This window comes from Panthera pardus, unplaced genomic scaffold (assembly GCF_024362965.1).
Source record: "Panthera pardus isolate Hobbes unplaced genomic scaffold, ASM2436296v1 HiC_scaffold_17, whole genome shotgun sequence".
Lineage (NCBI taxonomy): Eukaryota > Metazoa > Chordata > Mammalia > Carnivora > Felidae > Panthera > Panthera pardus.
Genome location: NW_026526732.1, coordinates 67,580,240 through 67,606,409, shown reverse-complemented (window position 1 = coordinate 67,606,409; position 26,170 = coordinate 67,580,240). Strand labels below are relative to the sequence as shown.

At 37.5% G+C, this 26,170-nt stretch overlaps 1 protein-coding gene across 6 annotated transcripts in view; it reads right to left on the bottom strand.

The window, feature by feature from the left end:
- Positions 1-1,611, bottom strand: part of EPHA7 (EPH receptor A7) — a 172,133-nt gene extending 170,522 nt beyond the window's left edge. For 3 of the 6 annotated variants that reach the window (XM_019442872.2, XM_053904649.1, XM_019442875.2), the window contains exon 1: positions 1,276-1,611. In XM_019442872.2, coding sequence (XP_019298417.1) covers positions 1,276-1,372 — 97 coding nt within the window. In that variant the 5' untranslated portion in view covers positions 1,373-1,611. The remainder of the gene's footprint in view (positions 1-1,275) is intronic. The other 3 variants (XM_019442870.2, XM_019442871.2, XM_019442873.2) reach the window with 2 other exon arrangements.
- Between the last annotated feature and the right edge of the window lie 24,559 nt (positions 1,612-26,170).

Below are 26,170 nucleotides of genomic sequence, written 5' to 3'. Positions count from 1 at the left end.
GGATAGACGAAGCAAGAACCAGTATCTAACACAAACCCCTCCCCCCCCCCCCCCGCATCGCCACGATGACCTAAATCTGATAACGGATTCCTCCATTCTCCATACTTCGGGGACAAGTAATTATTAGTATTCTGCTTTTAAATATCGGGAAATCAACCTTAGATTTACAGTCTGGAAGACCAGGGAAGGCGGGCGGGGGAGGGAGATTGTGACATTGCTCAAGAAGCAAGACATTTCCATTGAGAGGATTTATTTTTCCCCAGCTCCAACTACAGGCACCGAAAGGTATTTTACCTTGTCAGTGGTTCAAAGGAGAAGAAAAATAAATAAATAAATAAATAAATAAATAACCATATACAGGCGTATCTGGCCGCCCAAATGAAACCTGCTCTCTTCATCCAGAACTAGCCTTCAGGGTCCAGGTCCTTCGCAAGGTCTGACCGCTCCGACTCAACTGCCGGGCAGATGCTGGGGACTTCTAGTCACCCAGGCGGCATCTTGTTAGTTGAACAGCCCCAGCCCGTCCCCTGCCTCCCCGGCCCGGCCGAGCCAGATGGGCTCCGGCTGTCCGCGCGGCCGCCAGGATCCGCGCGCCGCGCGCGCTGAATGGAGACGTCCCCGCCGCGGGGCGCGCACCGCTCTCTCGCTTCACCTCCGCGGCGTTATTGTTCCGCGCCGGCGGCCGAGCGCCAACCGCAGGCCCGCGCCTCCTCCTCCGACGCAGTGAGCACTTCATTAGTAACCCGAGCGTTCGGAGCACACACAAGTCACGGCCCCTCTGGGAAGGCTCGGGACACCAGCCGCTCGCCGCCGGGCTGTCCAGGACACTAGAAGCTGCACTCCCCAGTCCCCGACTAACTCCGGCCGCAGCTTACCCCACCGGAGGCGAGCACCGAGAGGAGGAAGAGCAGAGCTCTAGAGGAAGAGATCTGACCCGCCTGGGATCCTAGAGGATGAGCTCGCTGGTCATCCCCCCACCACCCCACTCCACCCCGTCGCTCTGCGTTGCTGCTCACGCCCTCCGGACTGCCTGCGCCAGAAATCCCACTCCCGTCGGGCGGACGGCCCCGGGCGAGGGGCTGAAGGCGGTTCGGAGTGGCCCCGCTTGCCGCTCGCCGGCCGGGAGCAGCGGGAGCGGTGAGGGGGCGGGGAGCTGGCGGGGGAGGGTCGCCCCGCGCCGGAGGCGCGGCCGGCAGCCCCGCGGACGAGCCGGCTCATGCAGGTAGACAGCTAAATAAATAAGTCAGAACAAACTTTGCTTTCCCATCACCTTACCTTCCTTTGCAGCCTGCGCTTCCCCGGTGTGTGCAAAGCGGAGCAGCCAGATGTAGCATAAAATAATCCATGAAGGGTGCCGAGTTTGAAAAACCATGGTGCATGAGCAGGTTTTATTTGAGGTTTCAGTTGAGTCGTAGCTTTTTAAATGCTGTTTGCTCCGAAGTGGGTTCTTTTTTATTGCGCTTTTCGCATCGATTCTCCTGCTCGATCTCCGGCCGGCTGCTCCACGTTTAGCTTTTTTTTATTTTTTCGCCCTCCTGTTCGTTCGCACCGTGTTTGCTGCCTGCAAGTCTCCGACTGCAGACCGGCCGCTTGCTCCACACTCCAATAATATCAATTAGGGGGGAGGGGGCGGAGCTCCGAGCAGAGAGCCTCCGCCACTCGGGCTGACTGGCAGGCACAGCCGGCCTGCCAGGCGGCGATTCCCAGGGCCGAGGGGCGGGTCCTGGTGCAAAGGCCGCCCCGGCCGCGGGGGCGGGCTTCGGGGCGCGGGCCAATCGGCAGCGAGCGGAGTCAGGTTGCCGGTCCAGGATTCCCTCCAGGTTCTGAGCTCCCAGCTTTCTCTGGATGCTCTGAAAGGGAGGACGCGAAAGGCAGCCGAGGTGCGTGCTGCTGTGGGCACTCGGCTTTTAGCAATCACTGCTTTCGTGGAGCAGAATCAATCCGAGAATAACGCTCCCAACTTAGAGCCCTGTAACGTATAGCGGTACTCCTTGTGGTCTTTTAGAAACCGGAGGCAATGCAAGCCATCTCTCAGCTACCAAGCACGGAGCCAGGAAAGTGAAATAAGCTGTGCCTTTAAGTAAAGTGCCTTTTACTTTTTTGTTACTCAAAACCTCCTCGGGTCGGGTAACTTTGTTCTTTTCATTTCTTGAAGGGTTTATACGTCTCTTTTTCTGTTACTCAACAGCAGTCAGCGCTAGGCACCACCCTGCACAGTCCCTGGAAGAATAAAAGTATCCAAATGTATTATGTTCAAACAATGTTTCCAAGAGTTTGCAACAAGCTCTGGCAAAAGAAACAGAGGAAAAGGGAGTGGAGAAAGGAAGTCTTTTGTTTTAGGTGCCCTCCTCACCCCCGCCCATTCATCTCACAATAGTTTGTTTGGTGAAGTAGGACACTAAGAACCTTTAGAAGGTTCCGTATCACTTTTCTTATATGTTTTATCATTTTCTGAGGTTTTCCTTGGATTGCCCCATTTTGATCGTTTCCCATTTCGCTGCATAAATTACACTTAAATTTGAAGAATGTTACCACGTATTAAATTAATAAAGCAAGACCTCTTTCGCAAATTGGTACTTTCCAATAATTATTCAATTTTATGGTTATTATTATTCAATCTTTCAAGGGAAACTGCTTTCAAGGGAAAGTGAGAATAAAAAGTACAACCAACATCCCCAGTTGAATTCATCCAACTAAAATAGCAAGGACGACATCGTAGAGAAATCCGTTCACCGTTAGGCAGTTTCTCAGACACTTCGCAATTCAAGGGGTGGGTGATATAAGAGGAAGAACTTTAAAAACTTAATTGCCAAATCATCAATTTCAAATGTCACGACAGAGTAACCTGATCACATGTTTAAGATGAGTTCAGTGTTCTTCTTGTCCTTTTAATCCTTTTTTAAAAATCTGTCATTCATGATTTGCCTTTATTTATGATAGGCACAAAGTTTGATCTCGCCTGAGACTCCAAACTTTTCCTATTCTTTCTATACAGAAATATAAAGTAAATTGAGTTGTTTCTGGTATTACAGCAAAGACTTCTCAGAGATGACACATCCCCAGATTTTTAAGTTTTATTTTTTGGTAAATTGTCTCCTGTAGTTTTAACTTGCCTAATGCAATTACAAAGAAGAAAGAAATGAAATTTCCTTCTCTAACTTCCCTTTCTTTCTGTAGTTTATTTCTTAAATGTTACTTGTTCCTAGCCATTATGCCTATTACATATTTTAGAAATTATATCTAAAAGCATCTTAAGTGCCCTTTAAAGGATGCATAGAAAATGTAAACTGCTTAATATATTAACCTTGAAAAGAGACCAAAATAAAAAAAAAAAAAAATGTAGAGTGCACTTGTTACAGAGAAGATCAAATGGTATTTACACAAACATATGCTTTAGAGTAAAAATTGTAAGGTAAAACAATTAAAAACATAAATCTGTACACATACACTATAAAACTATTAATCTCAGAACCACAAAGCCACAAATATTAATCCACTTCTAATAATTAAAATAATTTTACAAGATCTCAGCACTTTCTCAAGTCTCATCCCCACTTCTTACAGTGACACCAAGGTAGACTTTAAAGTTTAAAATATTCCTTTCATCTATTGAATGACTAATACTCAGTGATGTGAATACAAATAACTTTCCATTAAACCAGGAAACTAAAGAAGTAACATCCTTCACTCTGATGAGTGTAGGTGGTAGAGGGAGTCCCCTTGTTGTGTCCCTTCTGTCTGTCAGACATAGGGGTATGTGCAGCCTTGCTTTTATTTTTAGAGACAAGAGGCTTCACATTAAATGCACATGTGCCAGGCTGCTGACAGTTTTCCCCGCAGAATTGCACAGTGATACTCATTTTTAGGTTTACCAGCCTTCTTTCTTTTGTAGTTAGGTATATTGGTAAAGAAGTCATAACATTTAAATAAAAGTAAATAACTTAGTCAACAAAAGAATGTTCATTATGCAGTATTATACAGCATTTATTTTAGTATTTAAGCTGTTAATAGACTCTATTTGGCTAACAGCAAAGCACATAAACCTATTTGTACATGAAACCATTGAAATAAAAAATAATCAGTTCGCAAAACTTTCCTATTTTAAAATAACACTAAATAGTGAATTTCGTTCTATCACTTTAAAAATGGTTTATTTTAGCTTCATATCTGTGATTTTTCATATTATTTCTACAGCATTTTTTAGGAAAGTATATGGATGTGTGTATGTAAAATGAATTAGAAAACAAATCATTTTTCTGGGCAATACCAAATGATGTATGCAATCAATACATGTGAGCCAAAGCAGAAATTCTGAAAACTATTTTTTTTATTTTTATGTATTCATTGTATAATGTAGTTGATAGAGTAGCCTACGTGTATTTAGCTAATTTGAAATAAAAGGTAAAAAAAGGAAATAATTTCCATTTATATCTCCTCTTTTGAAACAGCTATTATAAATGTATAGTAGAAAGGTGAAAAATACCTCTTTTCAGATGCAAAGAAGATACACCCAATTTTTATGCACCATATTTTTATCCAACTACTAATAATCACACATAAATGTACATATATGAAAATAAATGTACAAATTCAAGATACACATTCCAAATGAGGGTACAGCTCTTATCTCTTTTTTAACATGCTTCAATACTAATATTCATGTCACTTTTTATCTCTGGGAGGTATTCTATGATGTTAAGAGAGAAGTAGTAACTTAAGAGTAAATTATAATGACTTCAGGGAATAAGTTCCATGAATTTTCAAATAAAAAGCCGTTTTGTGCGTGTGTGCGTGCACATGCTCACATGCGTCTGGTAAACATGCCTTTAGAGGATAAAGTATAATCTGAGACTTCGGTATGTTACAAATCCAAGGCTGCCAAACTAAATAGTTAACAACAACAATGAAATCAAAGGGCTGTTTCTGAACCTACTACTTTTGCACTTACTGTCTAAATGCATTCACAGCTGGTAAATGTGAAAATGCAAGTTCATCACAGAAAAAGGGGTAATTTAAACTGAATTAGAAAAGGTACTGTGCAGAAGAAACTGATTATAAACAGAAAAGAAACATTATGTCTCAGTTAATAGATATTACAGAAAATTGGGTTCTCTATTTGTGATTTCAGTCAAAATGTAAACAATCTTTCCACTGTGCAGGAAAATCATTTACATATTTACATTAGCATGATTTATGTAGTGAATATAAAATATTTACTTGCAGTCCAATGTAAAAAATGTACATAAACTAGGCTCATAAAACACATACTCATGGTTTCACCTATTCTTGTAAGCCTCAGATTTAGCCAACAGTATAGGAAGTCAGAGGTCAGGAATCAAATTACAAGTCAAGCCTACATTTTGAGCCTTTATAAAAAGTTCATTCATTTTTGCAAGGTCAGATACATTGATACTGTCATGGAAAACAACAAATATAATTCTTTAACTGCGAAGACTGAGTTAATTTAAGACAGATTAACAAATTAAAAAAATTATATCAAAATTATAAGAGTCTGGTTGAATACTGCTAAGGTGTCACTCGGAAATTTCCTAACCATTTATAATATTCAAAGTGTTGAATCAAATAACTTCTATTATTTGACCAATATTAAAGGAACTTGTGAATATATCAGAGGAATGTGTCACATTATACTCACAATCACTTAACACATGTCCATTACTCTTCAGATGAATTTATTTTTTTTAATTTGATTTTGCCTGAAGAGGTTCTTCCTTTCTTTTAGTTATATTTTATTTTGCCATAAGTCAAATGCACTGATAGATAGAACTAGCGTAAGTTATGCAAATTACTTCTACATGCTTTCGTAGTTTCTCATCTTGCAATTTATTAGCTCTTTAAAACCCGTGTATTTTAGGTGTCAAGGAAATCTGTCACAATTCAGTGACCACCAGGGGGCACCAGGATCTCTGGGTGTTCTGGCCAATCAAGTCCACACTGAATAAGGACAAGGTAATTATGAAATTAAATATATAATTATATGTATTTATATCTATATAGTTTTATATAGATATAATTAATATATATTTGCCCCATTGGCATTTTTGAGTTTCTTATTCTGTTTGTACCTATGCCAGCAGACTGAAAGCCTTCATAAAAATTTGTGAGATGTTCTGTGACCTCTTTCAGTCTATAGAGACCAAGTTAACGGAAGGGGCTCCAAAAGTACCATAGAAGGTGAATTGTATTGCACAAAATCTAGCTCCAGTTTTTTAAAACTTAACATCTGAGGAATTCTGAGTCTCCAGATAGACCTCCACTATTCTCTTTCTTATTCTCCACCCACTTAGCTCCCAAAAAGTCTTTTTCTTGGGAAATAGGGCCAGACTGGGATTGAGTGTTTTCTTGGACTTGATAGTTCTGAGTTTTAAGGGTCCCGTGAAGTTCTTAGAACTCTTTAGTTCGAGGAGCATTTTAGAGACCACTTCTCACCCTAGCCTTCTGCCATGGTTGATACTACAAATGAAATTCCCTCAAAATTTGCCTGGCTACTCTCAAGGAGGTCTAAGAAAAGGTCTGAACAGTAGAAGTTTCTATGTATCGAAGTAATTTAGAAATAGAGTTTCTATGTTGAGAGAAAAAAAAATACATGAACAGTATCCCCAACCTATAAAATTATAAAACTGTGGGTATTCTCTGCACTGACTAAGGGTGAAATTGTGTATACTGATGAAGAGGGCACCTTATACTAACCCCTTGATGTGCAGTGTTGTTCTCTGTGTGGAAAGAGGGCAAATTTGTATGAAACAACTATCCTCCTGAGAGGAGAGATATCATAAGTCTCCAATCCAATCCCATTTGAGTTTCAACAAAATTAGAAGCTCTCTAATGTTAGGATGGTTCTAACTAAGGGGGAAATGATCTGGAGTACCCCAAAGAAGTGCTCATTGTGAGGAAAAGAAAATTCTAGTCTTCATATATGCTAGGTGAAGACACATGCCTGACTCTCAAAAGCCCTCTGAACCCAGCATCCCAGATGTGGTGTTTGTACTAATTATGTAAGTATGGACAAAAAGATCGTACCATTGTAACTCAAATGTGGAATAACATAACTGAGAAGGTTCTGTAAAGTAAGGCATCATTACCTATTCTCTGTAAAGCCAGATTTTAAAAGTTATATAGTATAGCAATAATGAAAATAAATTAGACTGAACATACTACCCATTTGGAAAAAATCTCATCCCTTTGAACTGAATTTCTAGGAATTCTTATTTATGGAGAAGAGAAAGCCTCAAGAAGGAGATGCTAGATTTCCTCTCAAGTTGGAAAAGCCAACTTAAAAGAGATAAGTGAGTATATTACTCCTTAATTATGTGGATTGAATTGATTACAGATTCAGAATCTAAATAGCATAATATTTCAGAGAGGGAATGCTGACAGATACCTCAATTAAAAAATAGGATATTCAGGGTGCCTGGTTGGCTCCCTCGGTACAGCATGCGACTCTTGATCTTGGGGTTATGAGTTTAACCCCACATTGGGCCTACAGCTTACTTTAAAAAACAGGATTTTCATGTATATATTAAATATTTAGAAATGCACAGGGAGGGCATATACAGGTGAATAAAACATAACCCAATACTCAAGAGACCTAACATCATCAACAGGATTCCTTTATGACTCAAGTTTCCTTTTACACATAAGGAGATCATATGTTTAGAGATATAGGTAACTAGCTAGTTATTCTCAGTGTTGATTTCAACCATGTCAACAGTGATGACGTCTTCATAATCACACTATTGACCATACACTGCAAGATGATTCAGTGTGCATGATGATTTTAACATCTAACGTATCCGAAGTTGTTTCATTTTCCCCCCTCTGCACTTAGATCAGATAGAAAGTTTTCATGACAATTTATACTCCATCTCAGATTCTATGGGACTATTATTATCATCGTTTGGTTTTATAGATGCATTGCTTTAGCTAAAGCTGTAGCGTTCACCTGACACACTCTTTAGTTGATTTTAGATTGATGAAATGACTGAGGTCAATCTCAGTTTAATTAAGTATTTTAATATCTGATAGTCACTCTCTTGCGAGTCTTTTAACAAGCAAGCTCTGGTAGCAAAGTCTGTAAAACTAAATATGTAAGAAACATGGCAGAAGGTTGACTCATTTAAGGATAGATGATAACCATAAAAGACCTACTTTATCTACCTCACAAGCACAGGGACTGAATAAAGTATCCTGCATTCCAGTAAAGAAGGACAGTACCCTTTGTGAGATCTCAGCTTGGATCTAGTATTTCTATACTATCACGTCTCTGTATTCACTTTAACAATTTATGTCTACATATACCTTTGAGCTAAACTTTTGAGGAAACAATTACCTTCTACATTTGAATAAAGACACTATAATAATGGGCATGTCCTCAGGTACTTTTGGGAAACTGCCCAGTAGACTATCAATTTTTTTTAAATTTTATTTATTTATTTTGAGAGAGAGGGACAGAGAGAGAGAGAACTAGCATGGGTGGGGAAGGGGCAGAAAGAGAGGGAGAGAGAATATCCCAAGCAGGCTCCACACTGTCAGTGCAGAGCCCCACGCAGGGCTTGATCTCATGAACCCTGCAATCATGACCTGACCCGAGATCAAGAGCCAGATGCTTGTGATACCTGGGTAGCTCAGTCAGTTGAAATTCCAACTCTTGATTTCAGCTTAAGTTATGATCTCACGATTTGTGGGTTTGAGCCCTGCATCGGGGATCGCACTAACTCAGTGTAGAGCCTGCTTGAGATATTCTCTCACTCTCTGTCTCTTCCCCTTCCCTGCTCACCTGCATTCTCTAAGTAAATTAATAAGTAAATAAGAAAATAAATAAATAAATAAATAAATAAATAAATAAATAAATAAAATGAGTCGGATGCTTAAGCCTCTTAAGTGACTGAGCCACCCAGGTGCCCCATCACACTTCGAATAAAAAGTGATTGTATCCATTTTACAGAATAACAGCTGTGACTCAACTGGTTGTACTTGTTCCCAAGGCTATACAACATGATGGTAAAGATACTGAATGAAAAAGAAAAAAAAAAATGCAGTTACAAGCTTAGGATTGATGTTAGAGTTCTATGTATTCCAATATCTCAAAATATAATGAATATTTTTAAAAATATACTCTGTATTCACCCATTTAAATGTCTTTTATAAAGTTTAAGGCTAAAAAACAAAGATCCATTTTTGACTCATTAATAAAAGTATAAATTTTATATAAATTTTAAAGTTTATTTTATTTTATTTTTTTTTGAGAGAGAGAGAGTTTGTGAGCGGGAGGGAGAGAGACAGTGGGAGAGAGAGAGACTCTCAAGCAGGCACCCCACTGGCAGCACAGAGCCAATGCAGGGCTCAAACTCAAGAACCATTAGGTCATGACCAGAGTTTCAACTCTGACCAAGAGTCTGACACTTAACCAACTGAGCCTCCCAGGAGCCCCAAATTCATATAAATTTTAGTGTTAGAGATATGTGTATAAAGATCTTTAAAGTTGTATATGAAATTTGAATATGGTAGTGTATATTTTTGTACAATTGTGAAAAATAATTGATTTTCTCATATTTTATAGTTTAGCACGAAATATATTCTCTAGCAATATGTTATTCAAAATTAAAATGTTTTCAAAGCCTCTTACTGTAAGGCATATATACCAATGTTAAAAGTAAATGTCACATTTACTTGCCACGTTTATTTATTTAAAGATATCTGATTGGAATAGTAAACACAGATCCGGAAATATTCACCTATTCAGACCCACATATAATGTATCATTTCTAAGATCTACTTGACTCAGAGACTTTGTATATTTCTCTTCACCCAGTAAAAACAAGTCGGCTTTTACCTTAGTCTCTATCCAAACTAAGACTAGCCGTAGGAAGGCAGAATTCAAGGAGAATGAGTTATATACTCAGAGAACCAGTGTTTCATTCTTGAGTCACGGTCTATATCTGGTTTGCTAAATCTGGTATTCAAATCCCTATCTTGGCCCATAAGTATGAGTCCCTTAAGTAAACTTCCCACTACCTCATCCCTTTAATGGGATTCCTGTCTTAGAGCCTAGCCCTTTGCCTTAACCTCTTAGGCTTTTCAACTTACTGATACAGCATCTTGATGTGGATTGCCTGCCATCTGCCTCTCTACTGACTGCACTTGAGTGCTGTTTTTTGCCTGTCACCTACTACACTTTTCTGAATCTGTCTGATCCCAAGTATTTATATGTAGTACCATTTTTCCTATCAAATATTTATTGATTGTCCAATAAATACCACTTGCCTTCTTAGACCCCTTCATCCCCTGTGGATCTAGGTATTTCCCTTAGCAAACCTTAGCAAACCTTTATTCCAGCCCTGACCCCTTCTACTATTATTTTCTTCTATGTTTAGCCTGCACTGTCTTTGCCACATCAGGAGATACCATAGAATGTGCTATCCCTCAGATTATAAAACCCCATGTTGTAATCACTATACTTAGTAGAGTAAGACCTGGTTTTAGAGTTACCTCTTCCTTTTGTCGTTGTTTCTTACTCCTTCCTTTACTCCCTCTTTCATTTCTTCCTTCTCTTCATTCATCACACTTTACAAAGCACAGTCTATCATTTAGCCTTAGGCTAGGTACTGGTATGCAAAAATAAATAATGGTCTTCCTCATGGTATATGACAGAAATATACACAATTAACACACAATGCCTTTTAAATGACAGAAGTGCTCTGTTAGATATATTCAGAGCAGTAAATCAGACTGGGGAGAGCATTCTAGAAGGGTTGGCAATTTAGATTGATTTGGGGGTTGCACAGAAGACCTGGGCGTATAAACGAAGGTGAAAGGGGAAAGGAAATTTCACACAGAAGAGATAATATGTGAAGACCAGGGAGTGTATAAGTTACAGTTTACTGAGGAAACAGAAACTACCCTAGACATTTCAAGCTGAAGAAATTTAAATGATCTTGAAAGTAGATCTTATGAGGCTTAAAAACAGTCTTATGTGTGAGTTAGGAAGCATATTCTCTCTGAGTTGAGCCTTGAATGACCATAGTCCCAACTGAAACCTTGACTGCGGCCCGTGGGAAGCCCTGAGCCAGAGGACCCAAATAAAGGACACTGGACTCCTGACCCACAGGAACTGGAATAATAAATCCTGGTTTTGTTAAGAAGATGAGTTTTGGGCTAATTTGGCATCCAATTATATAAAACTAACATAAAAACTTTCACCAGTTGTTGTGGGCACCTAATTTCCAAATTAAATCTCTTCAACTTAAAATGCCTGGGGTAGTTTTTCTTTCTTCAGTGTATTTATCAGATCACCTAGGTATGAGGGTTCAGTTGCTCCTTATACTAACCAACATTTAATATTTCCCATATTTTTATTTTAGCCACTCTATGTGGTGGTATCGTACTGTGGTTTTAATATTCATGTATCTAATGACAAGTGAAGTTGAATATACATTTATGTGTTTACTGGACATCAGAATACCATCATTTGTGAAGGGTCTGTTAAAATTGTCCTTTTATTCTGAGTTGTCTTTTTGTTAGAGATTTTAGGAGTTTTTAATATATATAGATATCCATCCTTTGTCAGATATATATGTCTTGCCATACTTTGTGGTTTGCCTTCCAAACTGTTCATGACATCTTTTGATAAAAAGTTGTTATTATTTTATTTTATTTTATTTTATTTTATTTTATTTTATTTTACTTTATTTTATGTTAACTTTATACCCAACAGCGGGCTTGAACTCATGACCCCAAAACAAGAGTCACATACTCTACTGACTGAGCCAGCCAGGTACCCCAAAAAGTTCTTCATTTTAATATGGTCCAGTTAATCATTATTTTCTACTATGATTAGTAATTTTAGCATTCTGTTCAAGAAATCTTTACCTAATCCAAGGCCACAAAGCTATTTCTTTATGTTTTCCTTTAAAATAAGTATTGTTTTGGGGCGCCTGGGTGGCTCAGTCGGTTGGGCGTCCGACTTCGGCTCAGGTCATGATCTCGTGGTCCGTGAGTTCGAGCCCCGCGTCGGGCTCTGTGCTGACAGCTCAGAGCCTGGAGCCTGTTTCAGATTCTGTGTCTCCTTCGCTCTCTGACCTTCCCCCATTCATGCTCTGTCTCTCTCTGTCTCAAAAATGAATAAACGTTAAAAAAAAATTTTTTTTATAAAAAAATAAAAAATAAAAAAATAAAATAAAATAAGTATTGTTTTACCTTTTATATTTGGATCTTCAATCCATCTGGAATTGATTTTGTTTATGGGAGAAGGTAGGGGTCAAGATGCATTTTTCACCATAGAGTATCCACTGAACCCAGCATTGTTTTGGGAAAGACCCACTTTTCTGCACTGCATTGCAATAGATCCTTGGTCATAAATCCAGTGGGTGACTGTAAGTATAGAAGATCCTACTAAGTTTTTAAGGGAATTCTATTGTCAAACAAACCATGCTAATTAGAAATCTGACATATTTATCTGCTTTGATATAACATGGGAAAGTGCTATTTAAAATCCTATGCCATCGCATAGCTTTACAAAGATCCCAATTTTGTTAATAAGGCTTTGAAAATCTTACTCTGTGTTTTGAGACAATGTCTAGTCACTATCCATTTTTTTACCCTGATCCTTGGAAAATACACTGCTTACTTTAGACACGCCCACAAGTGTTTCATCTGCCCAAACTCTTGTTTCTGTTTCACTGGATAGGAAGTAGCAAGCACTGCCATGAATGATATCATGAATCATGGCAAGGAGAGAAAGGCTTTTAAAGGCATGTCCCTAAACTCTCTCCAAAAGAAAGAGAAAAGGATCCAGAAGCCATGCATTCCTGCTGCTTCCTCTTCTTCCCCTTCCTGCTTTATCCAACCTGGAACACAGCACAGGCTGAAGGTGATTATAAATGAAGTGATTAAAGCAACTCTGAAATTTAGGTATAAAATATAGAATTTAAGTTTAAAATACATGACCTATCCCCTATAATTTTGCATTATTCTGTTAACTGGGCTCTGTGCTTCTGGCATTGTTCATACCCTCAGTCCATTCACTGAAGGACTGCCTGCCAGAGGGATCCTATTTATGTATGTATTTATGTATGTATGTATGTATGTATGTATGTATGTATGTATGTATTCATTCATTCATGCAGGGTCACATCTCTTTGATGATATGAATGAAAAGCTCCTGTTTATATTTGGGGGGACAGGTAGAGCTAGCACAGTCCCCCAAACCCTGCCACTCTCCTTGGGATTTCACCCTTTCAGGCAGATTTTAGGAGGGCAGAGAGAGGTCAAGAAAAACTCAAGGAGGTGGGACCAGAGCTGTTTCTGCTGGGTAAGTAATCCATCCACTGTCCCCAAACTGTTTGTGCGATCCTTTTAAGAACACTTATTAGAACACACCAGTCCTCCACTGGAAACTTGCCACTGGCTCCCATCTCACTTAGTGGTGAAAGTCAAGCTCATTAATCGTCTAAACAATTCCACCAAACTGTGACCTATGCGACCCCCTCTCTTGTCCCTTTCCCCGCTTCTCACTTTTCCCATCACACTGACTTCTTGCTTTTCTAATAGTCCAGGAAAGCTTCAACATCTGGGCATTCAAATTCCCTGTGTCCAAGGGGTGCCTGGGTGGCTCAGTTAAGTGTCTCACTTCAGCTCAGGTCATGATCTCATGGTTCGTGAGTTTGAGCCCCACATCAGGCTCTGTGCTGACAGCTCAGAGCCTGGAGCCTGCTTCAGATTCTGTGTCTCCCTCTCTCTCTGCCCCTCCCCTGCTTACACTCTGTCTCTCAAAAATGAATACACATTAAAAATTTTTTTTAAAAATTCCCTCTGTCCTCTGCCTGGAATATGATTCCTCTAGACATTTACATAAATCATTCCTTCACCTCCTACAGTTTTACTCAATTGTTTCTTCTCATAAAAGTTTCCCTTGGGCTTCTCTATCCTCTCTGTTTTTTTTCCACAGCTTTTATCACATCACACTATATCATATTTCTACATATCTTGTACATTGCCCTTCTTGCCAAACTAGAATGTGGGACTCATGAGGACAAGGAATTTTTAAATTCTCTTTCTCTGATGCCTAGAACAAGGCCCACACACATGTAGTAGATACTTAATTGCTAAATAAATGAATGATTTTCAATTAGTTTGACCATGAGTTTTATAGTTAGTTTTATAAATCTATTTTTAGAGCAATATTTTATGAAGACATTTCTCGCAGTTTAGTCAAGATTTTTGGAGGCAAGATTTTTGGCAATGCCATTAGTAATAACAATTCAAATATTTGAAGAAAATTAGAGTAGCAAATAAATAAATTCAAGAGAGGGAGCAACATACCAGAGATTATATATATATTTTTAAAGAAAGCTGTAACTATTAAAATATAGCATATAGGAGCATCTGGGTGGCTCAGTTAGTTGAGCGTCTGACCCTTGATTTCAGCTCAGGTCATGATCCCAGGGTCATGAGATGAAGCCCCATGTCTGGCTCCATGCTAAGCTTGGAGCCTGCTTGAGGTTCTCTCTTTCCCTCTACCCCTCTCCCCCACTCGTGCACGCACTCTCTCTCTCTCTCCCTCTAAAATAAAAATTTAAAAATAGCAAATAATTATTAGGGAAATAATGCAGAATTAAGCAAGATAAGTTCTCTTTATACATGTCCAGTATATAAAAAAATCACCTCTGAGGGGCGCCTGGGTGGCTCAGTCGGTTGGGCGGCTGACTTCGGCTCAGGTCATGATCTCACGGTCCGTGAGTTCAAGCCCCGCGTCGGGCTCTGTGCTGACAGTTAGGAGCCTGGAGCCTTTTTCAGATTCTGTGTCTCCCTCTCTCTGACCCTCCCCCGTTCATGCTCTGTCTCTCTCCGTCTCAAAAATAAACGTTAAAAAAAAAATTAAAAACAAAAAATCACCTCTGATAGTTCAGAAAGATCTAGACAGAGAGCTCACCCTAACTCCAGTTTACCTACTTAGAAATGAAATGTGATAACAAAGGACATGAAGAAGTATTATTCTCTAAAACACAAATTTCTTAAAAGTAAATATATAAAACCAAAGAGCAGGAGTTCTTTATATAATGATTAGAAATACCTTGGAAATGGAAGCAAATCATGTGTGAATGTGCATTTTCTTGGGGCAGGGAGGGGCAGAGATAGTTTCTCAGATCTAATTGTTGGAGGAATCCAAGCTGAAAAAAATCCGAAGCCACCTTTAGATCAGTGATTTTCACACCTGGCAACACATTAAAATCATCCGGGAAGATTTCTTAAAATTATCAACACCAGGGCCATTATAAGCAATTTGATTTAATCTGGTGTAAGGTATAGGCACTAATTTTTATTTTTTGGGGTTTTTGTTTGTTTGTTTGTTTGTTTTTAAAGCTGCTTGGATTGGTGGTTCTATTGTATACTCAGAGCTGAAGTAACTGTTCTAGAGCAGCACTGTTGAATAGAATATGTAATTTAAAATTTTGTAGTAGCCACATTAAAAATATTAAAAAGAAATGGGTCAGGGAAGATGTTATCCAAAGGGTAACAAACTTCCATTTATAAGATGAGTATGTTCTGTGGATCTAATGTTAAGAATACTGTATTGTGCACTTGGAAGTTATCAAGAGAGTAGACCTTAAGTGATCTCAATACAAAATGAAAGAATTGTAATTTTGTGAAGTGATGGGTATGTTAATTAAACATATTATGATAATCATTTTATAATAAATATTTGTGTGTATCTTATCATACTGTACATTTTAAACTTACACAATGTTATATGTCAGATATATCTCAATATATCTGAAAAAAATTTTAAATAAGTGGTAAAATTCATTTTACTAATACATTTTATTTAATATATCAAAAATATTATCATTTCAACATGTGTCACTAGCCACATTTCAAGTGCTTAATAGCTACATGTGGCTAGTGACTATCCTATTGGATATAGTATAACTCAGAATGAGCTAGAAGTTTTATTAAAATAGCTTGATCAGGGTTTCTGAACCAGTAGGTGTAGTCTGGAATCTGAGAATTTTGTTTTCAAGTGATACTTTGCTCCTGATTTTGGGATCACACCATGAAAGCCACTGGTTTTTAATGTTGGCTGTTTATTGGAATCCCTTAGGAAGTTTTTTATCATACTACTACCTAGATTCCACACTTAGCGATTCTGACCTAATTAATCTGAGATGAGGTCTGGGCTTGGGTTTTAAAAAGATTCTCAGGTGATTTTTTTTAAACTTTTCATTTTTAAAGAACTATAGCTTTGCAGATACTACAAAAAGGACCCAGAGCGGAACTATATACCATCCACCCAGTTTCCTTTAATACTAACGTCTTGTACAACTATTGTACAATATTAAAACCGTGAAGTTGACACTGGTACAATACATGGAACGTATTCAGGCATCATTAATGTATTCTTTCAGGCCATGAATGTTCATGTATAGGTTTTTGTATGAGATCATAAGTTTCCATTTCTCTAAATAAATGTCCAAAAGTACAACTCCTGGATCATATGGTAAGCACAAGTTTCATAAGAAACTGAAACTGCTATAATCTTTTTCTTAGTAGCTGTCTCATTTTACATTCCAATCAGCATGTACAAGAGATCACTTTTTCTGCATCATTGCCAGCATTTGGTGTTATTACTTTTTGGAAAAAAAATTAGTCACTTACTCAGATATGTAGTGATAGCTCATTAAGGTTTAATTTACATTTCACTAATGGCTAATGGCACTGAACATTTTCCCATGTGCTTTTTTTGCCATCTGTATATCCTCTTTTATCCTCTTTGGTGAAATGAATCTTTATATCTTTTGCCTGTTTTACAATTATATTGTTTTTGTTGTTGTTTGTTTTTGAACTATTGAGATTTTGAGAGTTTTTTTTTTCTTTTATATTCTAGATGCAGGACCTTTTATGGAGTGGTTTATAAATACTACCTCTCTGTCGGTAGCTTGTTTTTTTATCCCCTTTAAGAGGAAAAATACTTTAATTTTGGTGAGGTACAATTTATCTATTTTTTTCATTTACGAATTGTGTATTTGTTGCCAAGTCTACAAATGTCTTTTCTTGCTCTAGTGACTTAAGACTTTCTCCTATGTGTTTTTTACTATAAGTTTGATAGTTTTACATATTACATTTTAAACTGTGATTCTTTCGACTTGATTCTAAGGTATAAGATTTAGGCAAAGCTTCATTTGGGGGGCCTATGCTCTCATTGTTCCAGTGCCAATAGTTGAGATCATTTCCCCAGCAAAGTTTGAAAACCATTGCAAACTGGCGGATTAATACCCTTGTATTTACCCACCCTTTTGGTACATTCTAGAAGTTATTTAGAAGTATGTTTCAAGTGCCTTGGATTCCAAACTTACTAATACATCTGGAGTTTGGCTAATTCAAGTATGCTAAGTTGAGGTTCAGATTTATAAATACATTTCTTCACTTTCTTCTCCACCTCCCCTCCTTCCCTCTTATATTCTTCTCTTCCTCCTCACCTTCCTCTTACTCCCCTTCCATATCTCCTCTTCATGCTCATTCTCAGAGCAAGATTAGGTTGCAGGTTCTGGGGATGTAGCAATGAAAAAATCATACTTGTTTTCATGGAACTTATACTCCACATGAGGGAGACATAATGTGAACCACTAAATGTAATACTAGTTCAGAGAGTAGTAAATGTTTAGAGACTAGCAAATATTAGTAATATAATGAAGTTTATTAGAAGAAAAGGCTACTGTTGATAAAGATAGAAGCAAAATCTTTTTTTCGGGAAGTGATATTTAAGCTGAATCCTGAATTAATGAGATGGAAGGATACAGGTGGACTAAAATCTGGGGGAAAGGTGTTTCATGTTGAAGGAATTGCTGGAACAAAGGCTTTAAATTGTCACTGAGATCAGTCCTTTTTGAAGAAGACACAGAAGGTCACTGTGGCTCAAGCTGAAGAGGATAGTTTGATTCTGTTTTGGCAGAGGCCAGATTATATGCATTCTTATAGACTCAGGTGAGAAGTTTTTATTTTACTGTCATTCTATGGGACAATGTTGGTAGGTTCTAAACAGGGGAATAATGTGATCCACATTTTAAAGTGGTCATTTGACTAATATGTGGCAAAAGTCATATGTGGGGAAAAAAAACAAAACAAAAAACAACAGGTCAACTAGTTAGAGGACTCTCGGGCCAACAGGATTTGTACATGTAGTAGATATATGGCGTAAGCATAAGGGAAGAATCAAAGATAAATACAGTGATGTGAGACATTTTATTAATAATGTTATAATTTACTGAGATGGGTAAAACTAGGGGAAAATCAATTTGGGAGATGTTAAGTATCCAGTGTCTGTTTTGTACTTGGTTAACTTTGAGATGCTTGCAGTATATCCAAGTTGAGATGTTAGGTAGTCAAATGGAGATTCGAATCTGAAGATCAAGTGAAAGGTCAGATACAAACACACACATTTGTCATATGGTAATTAAAGCCTCAGATCTTGATGAAATCACATAGAATGAGAATGTAGATAGAGAAGAGGACATACAAGCATCCCAACATGAAGAAGTTGTCAAGGAGTAGAAGAGAAAGTGAGGAATGTTAAGGGATTGTTGAGCACGATGGTCAAGAAAGAATTCCTTTCTTTTTTCAATGTTTATTTATTTTGAGAAAGAAAAAGCAAGCAGGGGAGGGGCAGATAGAGAAGGAGAGAGAGAATTGCAAGCAGGCTCTACGCTGTTAGCACAGAGCCCAAAACGGGGTTCAAACACAAACTGTGAGATCATGACCTATGCCAAAACCAAGAGTAGGATGCTTAATTGACTGAGCCACTTAGGGGCCCCCTTGAGATGTTTTACCATGCAACTTAGTAGGTTTATTTAAGTAGCATGGGGGCAGGACCCATGGGCAGAAAGACCTATGTTTTTGCTGTATGAAGCTGGTAGCTATGTGGTTAGTGCTCAAGGGGGAGGAGACATGCAGTGAGTATTAGATCATAAATGTTTTCTTCCAATTTGTACTCGTAAAACTGCTTTCACAAGATTTCTCTGGTGCTTATCATTTAGTTCGATGTTAACAATTGGTGACATTTACAGGCAGTCCTGAGACCCTTTAAGAACGTAGCAACCAGCATTTGTTTGATCCTTATTGAAACTATGCAGACTTTAGGTCAGCCTTCTGAGCTAAAGGTGGACTTTTTTCTGTTTCTATCCCTCCTCAGGGAAGGTAAAGGAAAGTGTGTAACCTAGAACACAACATGGAAATGTCTTCCAAAGAGTGGTCAGCTCTGCCAAATGCTGACAAGAGGTCAAGCATAATGAGGATTTGAGTAAGATAGAGAAGCAGTCATGGACTTTATGCACATGCCCTTTATCATGATGGAAATATGATGGTAGAATTTTGTTTCTCTGGTTGTATAGGCTGAAGGAATGAGAGAAGCAAAATTTGAGAAGTTGAATTCATGAAAAGTTTTGCCATATTGTGACACATACAAGATTGAAAAGTGATAGTAAAATTACTTAAACTAGCTGAAAACTTATTGACTCATATAAGGAGTTGAAGAGTTCGGACTGCTTCTAGGACTAACCGAAGCCAGGGAATCAATAATTTCCCAGGCTCTCTTTCTGCTTATGTCTTTAATTCCAACCCTGCCTCCACACTGGCTTTGTTAGCTGAACTTGTTTCTGAGAGTGGTACATTCTCTGGAGGGTCTAGAACATAGGTAGAGGGAAGACCTTGTAGGGAGGCAGGGGCTCTGTAGGAGTAGATGAAGACAATAACCAGGGTCATGTGAGTTGTGCTTAATTCAACAAACACATATTTTCAACTGGTTCCCCCTTCCATCTAGGGAAAAGTCTATTGAGGAGTTGACTATATCTTTATCATGTACCTAAAAATGTTTATACGTGTGTTCACATATTATGTGCGACATATTAATATGTATGTGTATGTATGTATATATATATATATGCATGTGTGTGTGCATGCACATGTGTGTATATATACATGCACACACAAATGAATGTCTTATAATAGGATTTTCATTTTGGGGTGTTTGATTTTAATTGAAATACAGTGTTTCTGAAAAGCAAGTAGTAGTGTAGTGTTGTTCTTGTAGGTTCCTGAACCTCTGAAAAGGACTGGGCAATGATTTTTTTCTAATATAAAGCAATCACGGGAACATATTCAAGGCCGTAATCCAGGACCTGTTTAAAGAAAGTGCGTATCTTTGTTATATAAATCTATCTTTACTCTTTAATGCTCAAACTATTCCCCATAATAGACTGTATTATGTATGGCATGTACTTGATCACTATTTTCCATATAGTAGTAGAACAAATTAAAAAACAAAAGAGGCCAAAAAATAACCCACTAAAAGAAAAGTAGATTAAAAAGGGAAAACATATTTTTGCTTTAACTTGCCTTAAGCCCAACTTCTAGGTCCTAATTAAGCCCTTCTTGAGAAGTAAAATGATCAAATGTCACTGACACACTCCCTTTGCAACTGCTGTGACAAGGAGGAAGCTCCTTGTAAGGAAAACATCTTAAAAGGAAGAATATGAGGCTGAGGTTCCCAACAGACTTCTCTGTCAGAGCTGGATGGAGTAAGATCCTTTTAGCTTACTACAGAGACTTAACGCTTTGACAGAAGTCATATATATGTATGTATGTATACAAGTATGTATGTATGTATATCTGCATTGGACAGAGAAACACATTCCACATGGCTGTAACAGGTTAACTTGTTCTTTATACCCAGAGGGCTATCCATAAACAAATTCTCTCTACATGTTGCAGATCCCATCATTTATGAGTCATTTATAATAACCTTGTCTGAACTCAGGAGGGCAAGTGAATATAGTTGCAAAATGCTATCCATATATCATTGTCTTTCAAAGACAAAATACTTGAGAGAAAACAAATTGTTAAAGCAACTCATGATCTACCATGTGTGCTATGTATGGACCGACTGGGGAAACAAGTATGTTATCAGTGTAAATTTCGTGGTACAATATGTGATGGTTTTCTCAATTCAAGGAAGGTTTCCATATAACAGCTCTCTTTTTGTCTTTTCTTCAGGTAGAAGTTCTAGCATCACATAAGCTCGGATACTGCTCATTAAATTTTCTGAGCTCCTGCTCTTTTCCCTGTGTTTCCATCATACAAAAGTTGATAATGAATTCTCTATTCCATCTCACCATTTGCTTTCATCCATTTTTCTCAAAGGTTTTCAGTAACTATAGCTTCAATAACTCAGACCTGACTAAGTTCTAAGACCGCACTGCTAGAAAAATTGTATGAAAGGAAAAGAATTGATGGTGCCTATTCACTAATTGAATGTGATTTTTGTAATAAGTCCAGCTCTTAGTTCCAGACATATATCTTGGAAATAAATACTATTCAGGGAGCACTATCAAAAAGGTTATTACAGTCTTACTCTGGGGTACATTGTTAAATGATACATAATGATACACACATGCACATCTAGGGTCAAATCCCAGTCCCTATTCTTATTTTCTTTGTGATTTAGGGCAAGTGTCTCTAGCTGTTGAGTATCAGTTTTCTCATCTGTCTAATAGAGATGAAAATATATATCTCCCAGAGTAATTGTAACAACTCAAACTTATGAATATAACTGACTTAACACAGGACTATGCAGTCAAATTTTACAAAAGTTCTCTTTTAGCAAAAAGACTAAGTCATTAGTTTTTGAAAAATTATATGTATATCACTTATTGTGGACTACTTAGCAGCCTGATTGATAATGGAGAACATTTGCCAAATGGTCCCTGGTTCCTTTCCCCAGTTTCTGACTCCATCCCAACACTCCTACTGAGGGTTTTATCCTCTCCAGTCTTCTCTGTCTCTTACTTGGAACAAGTTATAGACCTCTGCCATGCTGAGGCCCTCATGTATCTGGGGTAGGTTTGAGGAGGGCCAATCCCTGAATTCTTCTTCAGAATGGACACTGTGTTGATCTGTGCCACTCTGTCCCAAATTCCTGGCAACCTGGTACTACAACGTTATCTAAATGTTGTTAGTGCCCAGAGTGGTAAACATATTTTGCATTCCACCTCCTGGCCTGGGCTTAAAGAGTGCTTCCCTCCTTCTTGCCAGTACACATTTCTAGTGACTTTTCTTCAGTCTCCATCTTCTACTGTCCTACTTCTTTTTTTTTTTTTTTTTTTTTTTTTTTCAACGTTTTTTATTTATTTTTGGGACAGAGAGAGACAGAGCATGAACGGGGGAGGGGCAGAGAGAGAGGGAGACACAGAATCGGAAACAGGCTCCAGGCTCCGAGCCATCAGCCCAGAGCCTGACGCGGGGCTCGAACTCAGGGACCGCGAGATCGTGACCTGGCTGAAATCGGACGCTTAACCGACTGCGCCACCCAGGCGCCCCTCTACTGTCCTACTTCTTAAGCCACCTTCTATTTCAGAATGTTTTGCCTTGTATTATTTTATTGTAAATGTCTTTCTAAATATGATAAAAATGACATGAGCTCCTTACAGCCAGCTAAATAATGTCAGGATCTATTTTAAAAAGTTGATCATTTCCCATTACCCTCTCTCCATTGTATCTGGCCCTCCAAAGTGATCCCATATAAACATGTTAATATTTTGGTGTGTATTCAGCGTGGCTTCATCCATCCTTTTACCATCATATGGTCACCTTTCCTGAGGTTTACAAAATTGTTTTAACAAAAATCACAACATCTGAATCTTCAACTTGTTTTTTGCACTTAATACATTAAGGGAATCTCTTCATTTCCATAAGTAAGAATTACTCTTCTAAAAATCTCTTATAATATTTTATTTTTCCATTTAAACACTATATCCATTTCAAAATCAAGTTGACATATGATGAGACATTGGGCTCCATCTTTATTTTTCTTGAGTGTCTAACTGCCTAAAGAACCCCCTAGTGTTGTGAGTCATCATTTATACTTGATGTAGTTTTAAATTCTTGTCTGTTCACTGATTTATTTTTTTCTTCCTATACCAAAATCTCATTTTTATGATAAATGTTTTATAGCAAGCATTTTTGGTATTTGGGAAAAGCTAGTGTTTTAAAATAATTAGTTTTATACTCATTATTCTTTTTCTTAATTTTGTTGTGTCTTCCTTGGCTATGTATTATCTCATGTGAGTGTTAAAAGTTTGTCACACTAAAACTGTTGGAATTCTGATTGGGTTTGCACTAAATTAATAAAAGTAATATAAGGCATTCTTATCCGAAGAAATAATCTATTTCTGCAATTGTTCACGTCTTGCCTTGTTTCTTTAATACTTTTTAAAAATAATTTACTCATATTTTGTAATGTTTTTGGTTGCTGGGACGTCTATTTTTTAGTCTTTTTTTGAACTTGTCATTGGAAATTATCTATGGAATTTTGTGTATTTTTCAGGTATCCATCCAACTTACTAAATTCTATTTTTAATTCTAGTGTTTAGAATTTCTTGGATTTTTCCAGCTATATATCATATATTATGTGAATAGATATGTTTTTATTCCTCCAATATTTAAAATTGTTTTCTACTGTTAGTTCCAACTGCATTAACTAAACCTCCAAAATAATTTTCAATCACAGTAGTTGGCACAAACATTCTTGTCTTGTTCTTGACTTTTGTGTTATGTAAAACAAGTCAGCATTCAGTATAATGATCAGTTTTTGGTAAACATCTGTTACTGATGTTTGTCAAAGTTAAATTGTTTCCTTCTGTTTCTGTTATGTTTAGAGTTTTAATTAGTATTGGCTGTGAAACTTTATTGGGCTTCATGTAATCCTATGAATTTTTTACTTACATAGATATTCTGATTTGATCATTCTTTCTTGAATGAACCCCATTCAGCCGTCACTTATGTTTTTTTCCGTTTCTTTGTTTTTAATTTTATGGAAGTAAAATTCATATTATGCAAAATTGACCATTTTAAAGTCAGTTCAGTGGTATTTCATACTTTTACAATATTGTGCAACGATCATCTGTATTTAGTTCTAAAACATTCTTAGCACCCAAAAGGAAACCACCCCATCACACAGTTACTTCCCACTGTCATTCTCTCCTCCTGCCATAACCTGACAACCACCAAGCTGATCTCTGTCTGTATGGATGTCACTTATTCTGTATGCTTTAGTTAAATGGAACCATATAATATGCGGTGTTCTTGGCTGCCTTCTTTCACTTAGCATGATGTTTTCAAGGTTCATCCAAGTTGTAGCATATATCAACATTTCATTCCTTTTACAGCTAAGTAATATCCCATTGCATACACAATGCAATATATCTATGAGTTCATCCTTGAATGGGCTGTTCTCACCTTTTAGCAATTGTGAACTGTGTTGCTATAAACATGTGTAAATATGGATTCCTTTGAGTACCTGCTTTCATTTCTTTTGGGTGTATACTGAGTGAATTTGCTGGCTTCTATGGTATTATATATTTAATTTTTTGAGGAATTATTAAACTGTTTTCCATAGCAACTGAACCATTTTACATTCCCACTAACGATGTATGATGGTTCCAGTTGCTCCAGACATTCTAAGCTACACTCTCTTAATCTTAAAGTTGAAGGTTTTAACACCCTCCTTATAAATTAACATGGAGAAAAAGCACTAAGTTACCTCCCACTTCTGCATGTGTAATTCTCCCTCTGCTTACTTGCCTCTTTCACCTGAAGGGAAAAGCTTTCTGCTCCACTAGGCTAGACTTGACTAGAAGAAGAGAGGATACCTCCATCCATATGTGGATACAGACAGAAGGCAATGCCACCCCTCAGGGCCTTTGAAAAATTCTAAGATTTACCCTTTCTCATCAGAAGAGTAATTTTCTTGCTAGACTTATTTTCATTCTGGTCAAGAAGTTACTGCAAAAATTTATTTTGCTTCAAATCCTTGTTCTTTGACTCTTCCCACTTCTAGCTCACTTTCATCCTATTTCTTAAAGGGATTTATATCTTGCAGAATTCACATCTTAAAAAACAGTTCAATAGAATGTGTGTGTGTGTGTGTGTGTGTGTAGTTTTAAATTGAGATATAGTTAACACACAATGTTACATTAGTTTCAGGTGAACAACATAGTGATCTGACAAGTCTGTATGCTATGCTATGCTCACGACAAGTGTAGCTACCATCTGAGAATATATAGAGATTTTAAGCACAATAATTTCTTAATTTTCTCATATAATTTAAGAAAATGTTAAACATCTCATTCTTCTTATCCTTTTTCTTGAGAGCAGCATTGCATTTCTAATGCATATTTAGACTGCCCTCCCCCCACTCTCTCCCCATCAGTGGTAATTGAAGGAGCACTTACTGTATAACATGTGCCACTAGGTAAAGTTCGTATTTGAAAAACTGTATATGCCATAGAAGTTCCAAAGAAGGCTAGAGTTAAAACAAAAAATATTTATAAAATGAGTCTGAGTTAAACATTGTTCAGTGTTACTTTTGGGTGTGCTTGTGACTGATCTTTCCTTCACTGTCAGGTTTTGGTGATATTTAGCATAATGTACGTGCGTTTGTAGCTTTCTCCTTTGAGTTACCTGAAAGTTTCAGATAGAATTCTACATAGTGAAAGCTGGTTTTGGAAAAGGAGGGCTAGTCCAATTGTGCTTTGTTGATCTGGAACAGGTTGCTCCTCTAAACATAATAATCCAATTAGTTGAAATCAAAGTTATACTACTTTTGGAGTTAGGTAAAACTAACATATAATAAGAGTCAGATCAATGTAAACTTGCAAACAGTATAAGAGATGAGCTTTAGATGAACTATTTAATGCAGTCCAGAAAGGCAAATCCCAAACCATTATCAGACATGAAGAGAAATAAATGAAGGAAAACTGAATGATTAAATGCTTTCATCTGGAAATTTGATTTCAATATTCAGAAACTCTACAATTCTCCTAATTCATCATGGTCTTTGTTTATTACTAATAAATTAGTGTGCTGATGGAAGGAATTCATTACCCTTTCTGCACACTTCACTAGTTGCAGGTCATTTATTAATCTGTGTTATCTGGTGAGACTAAAACAGCTGTAATTACATTGTTAAACATTGATTAATAAGCAACTCTCATCACCAATAAAAGAAACATGTAAAATGTGTATTCTTTCAAGTATTTAGCTTAAAGTTTTACTCTCCTCTTGGGAATAGAGAATTTCAGAGTGCCATTAATATTCTTTCTGA